Below are 15,698 nucleotides of genomic sequence, written 5' to 3' on the forward strand. Positions count from 1 at the left end.
TTTTTAGTCTATTGTTACCCCTAAAAAGGTATTTTCATATACTCTCTCTAACTCAACAGTTTCTATCCATAAGCTTAACCTGAGCTGTTAAATGTGTTTGCAATTTACAAAAATCATAAACTTTGTTTTTTCAAATTTAAAGATAACTTGTTTACATCAAACCACAGTTTCAATTTACCTACTTCTACTGTTACCGTTAGATGTTGTCCATTAGCTTTTGTAAACAGTCGTCTTTACAAAATCTTTTTTTAGTATCATCTGAAAATTACATTTCAACATATTGGACACTTACTGTACTATACTGTACATAATGAATAATTTTGGTCCACCTGTCGAACCCTGCGGCACGCCACACGTGATGTTAACTAGCTTGGACATGGTATTGCCCACTTGTACATACTGACTACTATTTTTGATGCAGCTGTTTAGCCATTCCAGACCTGCACCTCTGATTCCAAACCTTTCCATTTTCTCAGACATAATATCATGGTCTATGGTGTCAAATGCTTTCCTAAGGTCTATGAACACTCCACTGCAAACCTCTTATCTAACTGCACTTGAGCGCTTTTCAATAAGTTTCATCAAAGTCATCAATGTTGATCTTCTTTCTCTAAAACCATATTGACAATCAATTAATAGATTGTGTTTTCAACAAAGCAGTCCAGTCTGGCAACAAACTGTTTTTCAAGTATTTTTTAAAACTGAGATAAAAGTGAGAACGGTTTGTATGTATATAATTTTTGAACAGTGGAATGACTTCTGCCGTTTTCATTTTGTCTGGGAAGCGGCCCAATTGAAATTATAGGTTACAGATGCACAACAGAGGCAACACAATAGCTGAAGGGACTTTCTTAACCATCATGTCTATCCCATCCCAGTCTATGGATTTTTTTGTTTTTCAATTTGTTCAATTATCTCATTCTCGCCCACTTTCTCAAAAACATTGATTCCGAATTTCTGGCTCTATAAAATTGTTCTACACTGCCCTCATCAGGAGATATAATTTCCCCTGCCAGATTGGGGCCTACTGACAAAGAACTTCTTAAAACCTTCTTCCGCAGCATTCATGTCATCGACAACTTTTCCATGGAGTAGGTGGTACCAGTTGATTTACTACTGATAATTTTAATTAATGTTGTTTTCATTGATTTCAAGTTTATTGTCAATATAGTCCTTGTTACTTTTTCTTATTATGTCTGTTAGTTTGTTTTTGTATCTTTTGAATTTGATTTATTTGTCTTTGGATCTATATTTAATAAATTCTTACTATTCTTTTTCTTGCATGCGTTCAATATACCCCTGGTGAACCAAGGCTTATCTGTATTTTTGTTTTTCCATTTGCTTTGGCTGACTAGATTGCTTTTGTTGTAAATTGCTAGGAAGGAGTCAAGAAATGTATTGTAAGGGGTGTTTACGTCGTTGGCCTGTAAGACATCACCCGCTTACTGTTTTATTGTCCATACTATTTACAAATATATTGTCTGTAATTGTGGCTGAATGTGACGTAATTCTGCTTTGTTTTGTGATTGTGGGATATAGACTGATTGCATAAATGGTTTCCTTGAAATCAGATCGCTGATTGCTTGTTTGGGTTAAGTAGGTCTATGTTAAAGTCACCACAAATAAACATGACATTCTGCTCAGTCTTTGCATACATTTATTTCCATTTAATCCTTGAACATAGTTATGTCATAACTTGGGGCCCAGTACACACAGCTTATCATGATATTTCTGTTCCTGCTCATAACAATCTATATAGTTATGCATTCACAAACATTCTCCACGGCCACTGTCAACCTGTCTACTGCACTATAATTTAATCTTCTATCTATATACAGCGCTGTTACTACTCCTGCTTTTTTTGTATCGTGGAATTCCATATTCCTCCCCCCTGCCATCCCCAATCCAAGTTTCATAAATTGCTGTAACACTGAAAGGCCTCATAAATTCACTTAGATAACAACTTTGTCCTGGAAGTTCTTGTTGAGACTACGACTATTGAAATGAATAATTTCAATTGTCTATTCTTCACATGCATGCCCTTATGCTACGTCTTTCTCAGCTGTTGTATTTGCATACCATTCATCTCAATGTTCTCTGAAAGCAGATTTAAGTTAAGCTACTGTTGCATGATCGTTGTCTTTGACAGGGACCATATTTTCTAATAATATATAAGAGCAGTCTTTCCCTTGGAGACCAGTGTAACTGCCTAAGAACAATATACCCTCATGTGCTATATGTAGCATAATGGCTTTATGGGACAGTGGGGTAGCATAGCGATTAAACAAGCAATTGTTAAAATGACAAATACAGGGTCAAGCTCTTAGATGATATTGTTTGGTGGAGTCTGACCTCCCTGTTTAGATATATAGGCATTACATTCTTTATTGGGACTGTATGAAGAGTACTGGGATGAGGAGGGTGGCTGAATCTTATATTTCATTCTAACCCATTGTGACGGCTTTTAGACAAGCACTATTAAGTCCTTTTTTGCTGGGATCTGGGGATTGGCTAATAAGGACTGATGATTGACACCTGGAAGAACTGATTGCTCACACGTCCATACATTGTTTCAATTATCTGAGTATCTAGTTAGCTATATTTGTTAATTTGTCCAATGTGTAAATATGTCTAATATTGTGGAAAATGTCAGTCAGGGTTCCTCTACTGAGTTTCTGGAGCAATGTAATAAAAAACTGTTGAAAAAGATTGCTCAGCACAACTCTATTGATGTTGACCCCAAGCACACAAAGGAAACCTTGAAGTGTATCGTAATGACCAGCTTGCAGGAAGAGGGAGTGCTGGGGGACAAGGGAGGTAAGAGTGGTGTAAGCATTTCTACCGCGGCTTTAACAACAGAAACAAAAACTAATATTGGTTTTGAAAATGGAACATGAACAAGAATAGGAGAAAATAAAATTCCAAAAGTAACTTAACCCAAAGTCCAAACAAACCAAGCAGCTTTGAGGAGGGATAGAGGAAGAGTGACTGCCCAGGCACTATTTATGGACATGTGAGCAATCAGTTCACCCAGGTGTCAATCATCAGTCCTTATTAGCCAATCCCCAGATCCAAGCAACCAAAAGGACTTAAAAGGTCTTGAGGCTTAGGTGTTGTCACACCCCCTACTCAAGAGCAAGGTTATAGAAGACATAATAAAAATAAATCAATATCCTCCCCCAAATGTGATGAAAATAAAGCCACTGTCTAGTTGTTTAATAGGGAGCTGGTAAATAAATGGTTATCACCAAAAGAGTAAACCAGGAAGACGCTGCAGATTTTGATGAGGAAAAACAAAGTTTAGGACTTACCGTTCTGACTTTCAGTTCCGGGGGATTGTCATTGATGTCGGTAATGCTGATAAGAGCTGTGGCTGTGTTGGACAAGCCAAAGTTCAAGTTGCCTTCCATGTCAGTGGCCTGGACAATGATGGTATACTGGGACACTTTCTGTAAAACAAAAAGCAGAAAACTAACTCAGGGATTCTTATATCAAATGCTGCAACCAAGTTTGCCATGTGACAATGACATAGTGAGTGAATAAGTGAATGCATTAATGAAAATCCCCTCAACTCACATCTTCCCCTCTTTGTACTCACTCACTGAAGTCTGTTAGAGCAATCCTCCTTTGTCCAATAAACAGCATGCGCACACACACACACACACACACACACACACACACACACACACACACACAAAGTTGCAGGAAGGGAGAACTGTATTGGTAAAAGGCCCATCCATTATTGCCTAAAAGTCTTGGCTTTCCGCTGTGGGAACAGACCAGGATCATCACTCATTTTAATGGAGGCGCCGACACTTTAAGATGCGCCACAGTGCTGCAGATAATACCAGGAGGTGAATGGGCCTTTTTTAGTCCAGTTACAGTGAGGGAGAGTCACCCCAGAGTACAATGCCGCTCACTCTGCAATATTACAGTGCCATGACGAGAAACACCATCAAACATTAGGCTTGGTTGAGACACAACCACAAAATAAAGAGGCAGAGAGACAGTGCATCCACTTTGAAAGATTGTGACACTGTCCATGGAGCTGAAAGTTCAGTCTGTCCCCAAACTCACCACTGGAAAGAAGACTTGTGTGTGTGTGTGCATGTGTGTGTGTGTGTGTGTGTGTGTGTGTGTGTGTGTGTGTGTGTGTCTGTGTGTGTGTGTGTGACAGTATAAGCCTCTCTGCTTTGTGGCCTCTTTCTATTCCTATTAATCCATTTGGCTCAAACCTCAATTGTGTCAGAGCAAAGAGAGGGAGAGAGAGAGAGAGAGAGAGAGAGAGAGAGAAGAGAGAATGGACGTCAAGGACAGGCCAGTGTTCGGTACACAGGGCCTGCTACTTTGTTGAGCACCCACAATAGGTCCTATCAATGGTCTAATGTTCGTTTGTTGCTAGGCTAGTTTCGCCATATTCACCCAGGGGTCTTGCTTTCTAACGACTTGACAGCCAGTGGCACTGATGTCAGGGACTGCCTGGAGGAACCAGAACAAACTCAGGCAGAGGTCTTGTCAGTATAAATGGGGGACTTATTGCTCTCTGCTCAGAAGGCTGCTTCTCAGCTTTTTTATTTCTGTGAGTCGTGGCTTTTTTCATTTTTTTCTCTCCTCTGGTTTGTTCTGTTCTCTTTGTTAACTCACATTCTGTGCTTCTATTGATCTCTCCCTATCTCTCTGTACGCATCATGGTTACTCAGTGTTCTCTGCCTGTCTGTTCTCTATCTGTCTATCTTTATGGCTGTCTGTCTTTCTGTCCCTCTCTGTGTAGCTCTCTATCTCCTTTATCCCACTCTTTTTTCAGTCGTGAAGGATGCAATTAATTGTTAGATCAGTCAAACCATTGAGGCCAGTTAAAACACCAAGCAGGAGTCATTTAGCACCTCTCCAAGTCATTATGAACACCGCAGACATGTTAATCTGAACCAGACCAGCCCTATTAATGAAAACTCAATACTGACTGCCCTTTATTAGACTCATAATGAAATATCAATACCATCTCCTCTCATAGAGCACGTTAGTAAATAGAGCCTCCAATGAATGTGTCTCTCTGCAGACTCATATAGATCCGGTCACATACAACAATTTAGAAATAGCACCAGATGGCTGTTGGAAGCTAATAGGCTTAAGCTTTGATGGACGCCTTTTTCTTTCATCAGGTGAAGAGAAATGACTGGAGCTGAGCCAGCAGGTGGAGCTCTCACACAGTATGAGATGTGACTGATGTGTCCTATCCTGCAGGGTTACATCACTCATCTGAGAGTAGTTGTGAGTTTATGGCCCTTCTAGTCCACACACACACAAACGCTCCAGTGAGTGGGAACAGGTGGGACACTCAGACTCTTACATTGGGTATACACATGCACACCACACACACAGTGCCATTCGCACTCTGCTGTCCAAAAGTGGCTGCCCGAACAAGCCAGTAAAGGGCTCTCTAATGAGTCCTACAGAAGTGCTGGACAGAAAATCTCTCTGTTAGATTAGAGTCCAGCGCTGGCAGGAAATATAGCTTCTTGTATCACGACCAACAGCAACAGCCCAGACTCCCCCACAGGCCTTGAGCCTTACAGACTTAATCTGCAGGAGCTGAAAGCCATCAGGGGCCACAGAAACACCTGTACAGAGAGCTCCGCCAACAATAAAACCCAATCCCTTTTTTTTCACAGGGACCAAATTAGGTCGTTTACCATCCAGAAGACTGAAGAAAGAAACAGGAAAACGGCTTCAGGCTATCAATGTAAGCTACTCGACAAGTCAAGCCAAGCAGCAGACAGGACAGATGGAAAAACCTGGTTGCTAATGGGTGGTAAGCAAATGGACTTGTTCTCAAGTGAGACAAAGTAGGGAAATAATGGTCTGAACATGTAACCCCTGATTTTCCACCAACTGCGGAACAGCGGCAGAGTCAATGGGTTTCCATGAAAGTCAATGTGTGTATTTTCACTGACTGCGGAACGGCAGCGTTCCGACTCCGACTGACGGAGAGCTCCGCAGCAATTCAGCACACAGCAGATTGTGCGGGACAGGAAGTCGAGCACAGAAACAAAATAAAACATCCAGTTCATTTTCAAAAAAAATACACTGTGCTCACCGTGGATCATATTTCCCTGCACTACACCTTGAAAAGGTCATAATGGGCAGAGACAAGCCTGAAGTGAACAGATCAGAGGTTTTGTGGTTTATAGTTTATAGAAACTACATCCTGTTATATTGTGTGATAATAAGTAAAGCTGTCAGTCATGGCCGCAGCCGCTCCACAACAAATCCGGACCTGGTGGGTATTGAAGGACGACGGAGCACAGAGCCAACACACAGCACAGCCGATCCGCAGTTGGTGGAAATCCAGGGTAAGGCGATCTCGAAGAAGAGAATGCAGAGGACTGATTTTCTGCCAAAACATGAGCTGAATGTGCATTTTCACTAGGCGTCCCGTAAAGGACCACTCAACGAGCGTAAAGAGGGAGAGGCAAGAAGTGAGTGAGAAACTTGCTCCTACTTGTGTCGTTTGTGGATGGAGTTCCGGCCTGCCAGGCTCATAGTGGCCACAGTCATTAGCTTGTCACTTACAATCTGTCTCAAATGGCCCAGTACTGGTGGCTAAAACTGTCAAGACAAACTCCCTTCTTTCCTTTGACTCTCTCTCTACCTTAGTGACCCTCAGAGTCAGTGACCGCCACTACAGTTTCAGTTCAGTTCAGCTGAGATCACTTCAATTAAGTTAACCTAATTTCATTAGATGTAATTCAACTCCATGTCCTCATATTATAATTTAGTTCAGTATATTTCAGTTCAGTTCCACATACACATTGCCAATGAAAAATTGTAAAGTATAATAAACATCTACACAGTTATTCTCTATGTTCACATTTCCCAGTTAGTACCAAAAGTATGCAGAGATCTCCATCTTCATCATCCAGCCCTCTCTTCAACCCTTGCAGGAATGTCTCTCAGGTTGTGTTGAGGACACAAACAGCTTAATGCTAGTTTGAAGAGAGCCGAAGCCAACTCACTGTTCTCTGAAAGCTTTCCTCTGAATCCCATTGTAGAGATATGTAGGTACTGTAAATCTGCGATATAAACTCAGAATCCCCTTGATTAGATACGCCTCCACATTTACGCAAACATCTCAGAGTCAGTACTGGACTGTGAGTAACATTTGAATAAAGCTGCTAGAATAAAAACATGCAGACTGGGCAAGAGGTTTAGTTAATCATCCAACTGAGCATCACAATACAATAAACAGGACAAATCTAAGCAAATCTGACCTTGATGAACATTCTGATGCCAGACTTGCTGGCCCAAATGAAAGTAAAGGGAAATGTTAGTCAGGAGAACACTATGTAAGCAAGATTGAACAGTTACTCAAATGACATCTTAGAGAGAAGAAAGAGAAGCAGCAATAACATGTAAAACTCCAAATATGGGTTATGTGGAAAGTTAAACTAAAAATAAACTTGAAACTAAACGATTAAGTGCTGATGTTAAGGTATAATGTTAACCATGTTCACATCTTAGTTTTCCATCATAGTAAATACAAATGAAGGCCTGATGGCGATGCTAGAGAAAAAGTCATTGGATTAACAACATCATTGCAATGACAAAATCCTAAGGGGGAAATGAAAGTGTGAACCACATTTCTCGACAATCCATCCAATCCAATTAGTTCAGACATTTAACAAAAAAACACAAATGTCAACTTCATGGTGGTACTAGAAGAAGGGCATCATCGAGAATATATCCAATAATAATATCTCCAGTAGTTAGGATACATTTTCTGGGGACCATGAATGTCGGCCTATGCTGTGCCAAATCTTTAAATAAATGTAGAGATTTATTTTCACATAATACCTGTCCAGCAAGAAGAAATGTGGACTATATGTCTACAAAGTCCAAAGTGGTGACCTGACTGACAGTCAAACACTGCCATCCCTAGAGCCTTGCCACTAGCTTGGCTAAAAATCTTCCTTTTTTGGCAATTTAAAGATATAAAGAATGTATATAATCCAATGAGCATGAAATGGAGGATATTTGAACTTCCAATTAATGAGTATTATTCATCATGCTGACAAAATGAAAAAAAGATATCCTGTCTAGCTACAGAAAGAGAGGGAAAGGGAGAGATCGTGAAAAACGCTGTGAAAGGGTTTCACACAACTGCTTCCCCAGTAATACCTGACGTAGTGTTAAAAATCTCTGTCCAGTAGTTACTGTAGGGTGTTCATAGTCAAAATATGTGTATAACTTCTACAGCAAATTTGCTGACATTAATCCCATGTAAGAGAAAATGTTGTTGGTGTACAGTAATAGCCACTGTATAATTTTCATTTGTATAAGTGAATGTCTTGGACGTTGGAAAATATTTGACCAAGATCATTTGGTATTTCCTCCCTCAAATCATCCTCCCACAGGGTCCAACATTTGTGGACAATTCTATTGTCAATGTGCTAAATCAAGCTTCTTTAAAGAATAGTCTGGTGTCACAAAGTCATCACGGGATTGCCCATGGGAAAGACAAAATAATAGACTTGCAAATATCTGTTTTGCTTTTGATATTAAAGTTTAGCTTTAGTAGTGAATATGAATCTAAGAGGAGGTGCTAGCCAGACAGTTAACATAACTCAGGGTCTCAGAGACATTAAAGCCTCACACCCATTTAGGATGCTTGCTCTCTGACTGTATCCCCAGTCAGGCTCTGCAGATCCTAATAGAGCCAGGCTGTGGGCACTCATGTCCTTGAAGCAGTCCAGTCAATGTCCTAATCATCAGCGAGACAGTCCAACATAGAGCTGGCTTCAGCCTGGTGGACAGCCTGGCACCAGGCCACACCATGCCATGCCAGAACGTTCCAATCCAGGGCTTGTGGGAGATGAAGACAGCCTGGGGTAATATAAGACAACAGCTCTGCCTGCCAGTGGAACCGGGCCATGGAAAGAGGGCACAAAGGAAAAACATCAATGCCAGCTGAGGCACCCTGACATCTCCCACTCTGCTACCTGCTACACCAGAGTTTTACTTCAATAGAAAAGTATTTCCACATAGACTGACTACCTAAGATTGACAGATGAGTGTATTTTCAGTACAGCATATAATCGTACACAAAACTGTATAAACTAAACTAAACTAAACCACCACATCAACACACCACTGCAATCCTAAATCTGTCCAACAGCCTCTTAAATGCTGTGTTTAGGCTACATAGCAATGTATACTTTAGGATTTATGGGCTCAAACACACATGTAGCAGTATATGACTTAGCCAAGCTTGTTAACTTGTGGGCAGAAGCATGTGGGAGCATGTGAGGTCAGAGGAGGAGAGGTGTTGCAGGCGGTTAGGGAGAATAATTGGTATTCAGCAGTGTCAGAGGTAAGCGATACCAGGCTAACCTCCATGTACCCCCTGGTCTCCTCGACACGAGAGAACCCGCTTCACCCCTTAATTAGCACATGAATATTCTAATTAGACTCCGGCATGGTGGCCGAGGATGAGCTAAAGTGTGAGAGAGTTGGGAGAGGAGACGGATTATATAAAGTGTGTGTTGCAAAGGTGTTTATAGGTGTCCATTCAGTGAGTGTGCATATTTTTGTGTTTGTGTAGCAGCAAGTGTATATACTACTCTGGTTGCATGGATATAAATCATCATATCTGCTGCTACTCCTCACAATGTGGGAGCCTTACTGCAGCTAAACAACAAACAGAACTGCATGGGAGTGTGTAAGCGAACACGTGCCCATGTGTCTGAGCGTGTTTGTGTGTTTCTGTTGATGACCCTGACAGCAGGTGAGTGAACTCCCAGGTGTGTCCCAGTTTTAGTGGGAGGATCAGAGGCAGGTGGAACTGAGCCTGGTTTGATGTGTCCAGATTAATGAGCTTTCTCTCACTCACATCAGCTGTTACTGCTGCCGCCTGGGCCAAGCTGGAAACAGGGACACCGAGCTGGCTCACATTCACTAAACTCATTTATATTGTTCTACAAATGTATGACACTATCATACCATGCCAGTTCAGTAAAGAATTTGGATAAAGAATGAGCATTGATGTATTGTATTCTTCTGTAATCAAAAGCTGGTTTTGTTCTTGATGGTTTAACTGTAATTATTCTCAAAATACGCTTGCCTTACTGTTGGTAAAATCCAGTTTTAATTTCCAAAGTGTTGGCTGGCCAGGTTTAGTGCCGAGCGGGAGTAGTGGGACTTCTCAGAATATAAACATTATGAGACACACTCAACGATGCTTTACTGTCGGTAGTAAAATCAGCCAACTAAATTACGAGGATGAGATTATCCTCATAATGGCGGCATATGAATTTGAACGTTTCCCTGATTTTGCCAGTTGAATTTTTTGTTTTTTAACCTTGCACTACAGAGAGAAAAGAGAGTGTTTGTGCGTATGTGTGTGAGAGACATGCTGCAGGATGAACAACGTCATATTAACACTACTGCCAACAGTCACCTGATGCATCTTGGGATAAACAAAAGTTGACCCTGCGTGACCTCTATTTTTGGGTTAACCAATGGCCAAAATAGGCAGACCAGATAAATACATTGAAACCAAGACTTGGAAAGCGTCTGTTATGGTAAATTACCTGTATTAGGGCTAATCCGCATTTGATTGACTTGATGCTTTAATGAAGCATTTACACAGATGAATGAAGTTAGTCCAAAATAGAGTAACTATGAGCAGTTAGATAAGAGATTGATATAACTGTCATAATGGTCCATTTGGTATAAAGCTGGAGCCAGAAAAAAACTGGCTTAGCTTAGCGCAAAGACTGAAAACTGGGGAAACAGTTAGCCACGCTCTTTTCAAAGGTAAAAAAAATCTTTCTACCAGCAACTTTGTTGCATAGGCTACTTCTTTTTATCTCCTCGTTTCCTGCCTCTATTTAATTAACCACAGCCTCAGAAAAAAAGCATAAACAATGCATTTCATTTTAGTGATTGGCATTTCCTGTATGTTAGCCATCCTGTTAAATCTGAGCTTCAATTTGGACTGACAGGTTTGCTCTGGCCTAATTTAACCCCTGGATGTATTAACCAAACCGCTGAAGAGAAGAGAATAATAATACAAGATCACTGGATTGTATCTTATGGCTTGGTAGACACAAATGAGATGCAAATTGATAAAATGATGAGAAAACAGGGGAGCAATGCATACATCTGACACTGACCTCTCTGTCCAGGCCGGCTGCCACTGTTACTATGTCTCCAGTCTCGCTGTTGATGGTGAACATGTTAGGGATGGGGCTGTGGGGAGTCTGTGAGAGGATGCGGTAGCGCACCATGCCATTAGCTGTGGTGGAGTCGTCTGAGTCGGTGGCTGTCACCTGCATCACAGACGAGCCTGTGGAGAGAAAGTTAGTTAGCTAGGGAGACTAGTAGGCCTTTTAGACCAAAGTGGTTTGTGCTGCGCTTGCCACTGGGTTCAGCTCACATCTACAGTGCGCTGTGCAAGCTCACTCAAGTTGAATAATCTGAAAAGTAGATGATGTACACCAGTACAGCACTAGAAGAGGTCAAGTTGGGAAAAAAAGTAACCAAAATCAGCAGGCCCCATTTACTGAAACACAAAGATGTGCTTTGTACATATACATTTTAAATTACATATGGCATTACTAAGGTCTCCCAATACTGTTAACGTGTATGTAGAAAAATACATACTAAGAAGAGAGAGAGCGAGAAGAGGGCTCAGAGAAAACTCAGAAGACAACAAAACCCACTCATAAACTAGAAACAAGTCAATCAGACTTTTTAAATTGCTTTGACATTCTTTTTTCTTTGGCAAGCAACTTTTAGAGTGAAGTCATTACTGAGCAGAGTACAAAACACAACCTAAATCTGTTAAATAAGCCCCTTTTTTAAGCTTTGCTGTTTTGTCATCTGTATATAGCAAGCTAGTGTGGCAAAGTCTCCACGTCTACAGAGTCCATTTAATAATAAGCAGCACTGGGTCTTATGCCATTTCCACCATCCATTATTTCAGCCTTCAGCAGCAATGTGGCTGCCCTTAATGCTCCGATGCTCTCTCCCTATTTGTCTTAGAATCATGGATAAACACTGCCATTTAAGGCATAAAGCACCGCGGTGGTGAGGCAGAGGGAGTGCGCGTGTGGGTAAAGAACGTATGTATGTCTGCGTTTACTTACAGGTCCATCTGTGCATCCGTATGCATGTGAGTGTATGTGTGTGTGTGTGTATGTGTGTGTCTTCACAGCACGTATCAGGGTGAGAGACCCTGTGTCCCTGCATCTTACCCAAGCAGAATTATTGATTTGCACTAGTTTGTCAGCTCGGCTCAGAAATGCGACCAGGCAATTAGGAGCATTTTGTGCTGGAAAGAGAAGAGATCACCTCGCCTCTCTCACAGGGTTCTGTGAAAATGTCACTTTCCATCAGGCAGCCATTTACAGGCTGCTGCAGCTGCTGCTGCAGACATAAAAAGACTTTCAGCTCGCAGGAGGGGGACAGCAGGGAGAAGAGACAGCTGGAGCACTAACATGCTTGAATGAGAAGACAACGTAAGTAGAGAAAAACTTAAAAGTAGGGAGACAAGGACATAGGAGCTGAAGTGAAAAAAGCCAACGGGGAAACAGAGAACAGAAAGAGTGGTAATTATAACGCCTACATTCTGTAATTTCAATAACATTTTGTGTGTTTTTTTTTTAAATAGTCAGTGGGCACCAAAAAGCTTCTCAGCAGCTAATGCATAAGCACTTTTTCCCTCAGTGGGCATGACATACGGGCGGTGGGTGGATGAGCAGACACTAAATCAACGTTGAATTATCACATCAAAAGCAAACAAAATTAGTCATCCCAAAACACAGCGTGTATGTTTTAGTGTACAGCAAAAGTAAGTTTTGCTTCATAAATATAAATGTCTCAGCTGAAGAGCTGCTGGACTCGTGGCAGATTTGGCAGTCCCTTGTGGATCTGAGAAGTTACAGGTGTTTCCATTCCCATGATTGTGTCTAGGTGGCACCATCATTCCAGTGACAGCCTGTATGGACAGGATAATTGTAGCCTTGAATTCTATTTCAAACATCATTAAGTTTCAAAGCTGGATTTTACACTTTTTCCAGCAAGGAAAAGCAAAGAGTCCAGGGAAAGACAGGAAGAAGAAAAACAATTACAGCTATTCCACAGAGGACAGCGTCAAAACATAATCAACCTTTCCAGGCCCGTAGGGAGGGAGAGGACATGAAGTTAAATCACATGTCGGTGGTGCTGCTTTTCATTTCAATGAGGAGGATTTAGTGATATGATGATGGTGCGCTTTTAGATCCAAAGAGGGGTGCCCATGCTTGAAAGGGTTAATCTTTGAGCCTGTTTAATTCCTCTTTAATTTGAACACTAATTCCAAATCCTAATTGCTTTTTGGGCAAAATCACTGGAGCTGAAAATTTAACTGGTGGCTGGCGCACATATTGTTGGTCATTTTGCTCACGTGACTTGAGATCACCGGTGAGGTCTATGGGCTGCTGAAACATTAGTCAGCCAGAGTCAACATCTGCCTCCCAATTAGAGGTAAGATAGAGAAAAAAATGTAAGGTGGGTAGAGACAGAGAGCGGTAACAGGGTGATAGACAAACACAGATGCAAAGATTGGAAGCAGAGAAGGATATTGCAAAGCTGAAAAAGAAAGTGAAGATGCGAAAAGAGGTGAGAGGGTTTATGAAGACCACTAAAAGCAAAAGTACAAGGGGAAGTCAGGGAGCAAAAGGGCCGGGGATGGAAGTGTAAGAGGATGATAGCTCTCATCAGTGCAGGGAAGATCAAAAACACAGAAGATAGAAAAGTGAGAAGGAGAAGTAGAGGTTGAGAGGTAAGGCAAGAGAAAAGGTTGAAACCTGGTGAATCTTGGGGCAAATGATGAAGAGGAAACACAGTGTTCACACAATAGCTTCTAATCGAGCCCTATACTCTCCGAGTACACAAGGGCACAACACAATCCAACCAGTCAAAAAAAAGCCACTACAAATGAGGTAAGAACTACAGCCTCACAGTTATGCCTCTGCCAACCAGTCAATTACTTTGAAGGAATTTAATAAAAGGTATTAAGTGTATTTTTGTTGTTGTTGGTAAAACGTGGATCCTGTACACACATCTTCAGCGCGGCAGCAATATCTTTACAATCACCACAGTTGCAAGGTTGGCGGCCAAGATTAGTTTCACCGACTCAATCTCTGACCAAGTGTGAAATATGTTCACAATCTCCCCTTCTTTTCATGAGTTATGGCTGGTTATTGCGCTAAATAATGGCCAAAAAAAGCACTTATCTTGAAAATGATGATGTCATGGTTGACTTTGCAACTGTTAGCAAACTCTTCAGGAGAGCAAGAGAGTAAAACGCAGCGCCCCTGTCCCCCCATTGGGAGGGCAAACTGACTGCAAGACAAGGCACTCAGCTGCTGGTTTTGGATCTTGCACTTGCCATTTATGAAGGTCTTTTAGAGGAAGACAGTCCATAAAAGAGAACAACTGGCTGTCAGAGTCGAGAAGAAGGGGAAGGGAAGGAGAAGGATGGAACATCAGGGCAGATGTTCTGACTACACTGCAGCCTTAGAACGTGAGAGCTTTTTAAAAAGGTCATGCCATGTCAGCAAATCTTTATCTGAAGCCACTTTGTCTATATCCACGACGTTCCACTTGCGGGATTGTTCCTTTGCCGCCGAGAAATTCCGCCGGATGTCACTCTTTTCTTTGTGTTGGAATTTTAAATTCCGGTCAATTTGTGAGGACTATGCTTAACTGCTCCTCAGATATCTGCAGGGAAAAACCAGACAGCTAGCTAGACTGTCTAATCTGCTGCACAACTAACAACCTTTGAACGTTCACACGTTCCACTAAAACAAGTTCTTTCCTGAAGGTATTTTGCAGACGGCACCGTGACGCCGCTCTGCGCTTAGCAATGCCCAAGACAACTGTGATTAGTTTAAAGAAATCCCAATAAACCAGAGCTTTGCTTTTTTCTCCCATCTCGGAATGCTGTGTGGACACGGCAGACCCTCCTTTGCAGCGCTGTGGAGGAAGGTCTGGTAAAGCGAGACAAGAAGCCACTGAGGACTGTTCGTTTATTTAAAAAAAAAAACGGAAGAGCTTTGGGATTGTTAGTCAAGATAGACTTTGCCAGCAAACCATTTTTTTATGACCCTCCAAAATGATTGGGAAAAGAGACATGACCCTCACTAAAAATTTATTGATGCCTTCTGTTGTGGTTTGCGCTTTGCAAAGATGTACAAACAGCCATTGTTTTTTTTACAATCATCACATACATGACTTAACGCATCACAATCCACTATTATGGTGGCTATTTCAGTAGATGTAATCGCTAACATTGTTAAGCATAGAAACTAAATGCACACTTCCTGCATTACTTCAAATACTTACTTACTCCTCTATTAAACTAGTATTCAACCAGCACGGTGGCCCAATGGTTAGCATTGTGGCCTCGCAGCAAGAACGTTTTTGCCGGGTACTCCGGTATTCCCCAACACTAAAAATATGTTCTCCTCCCTCTCTACCAAGCTGATGTGTGGTGAGTGTCTGCCGTCGCAAGGCTGCCGAAAATCCTTATCCAAGACACCACATGGCTTGTCTTCATAGGGTACCAGCAACTCCTCCAACACTTTCTAGACTCCTTGTAATTTTGGAGCGTCAATTAAAAAATCTATTTTCTTTGATGTTTCCTCACCCAACAT

At 41.6% G+C, this 15,698-nt stretch overlaps 1 protein-coding gene across 1 annotated transcript in view; it reads right to left on the reverse strand.

Annotated features, from left to right (window-relative positions):
* LOC116687850 (cadherin-4-like) overlaps positions 1 to 15,698 on the reverse strand; it is a 211,308-nt gene that overhangs the window by 24,742 nt on the left and 170,868 nt on the right. The window contains 2 exon segments of the mRNA XM_032513525.1: positions 3,312 to 3,449; positions 11,172 to 11,344. Coding sequence (XP_032369416.1) covers positions 3,312 to 3,449; positions 11,172 to 11,344 — 311 coding nt within the window.

The sequence above is a fragment of the Etheostoma spectabile genome, chromosome 4, assembly GCF_008692095.1.
Source record: "Etheostoma spectabile isolate EspeVRDwgs_2016 chromosome 4, UIUC_Espe_1.0, whole genome shotgun sequence".
Taxonomy (NCBI): domain Eukaryota; kingdom Metazoa; phylum Chordata; class Actinopteri; order Perciformes; family Percidae; genus Etheostoma; species Etheostoma spectabile.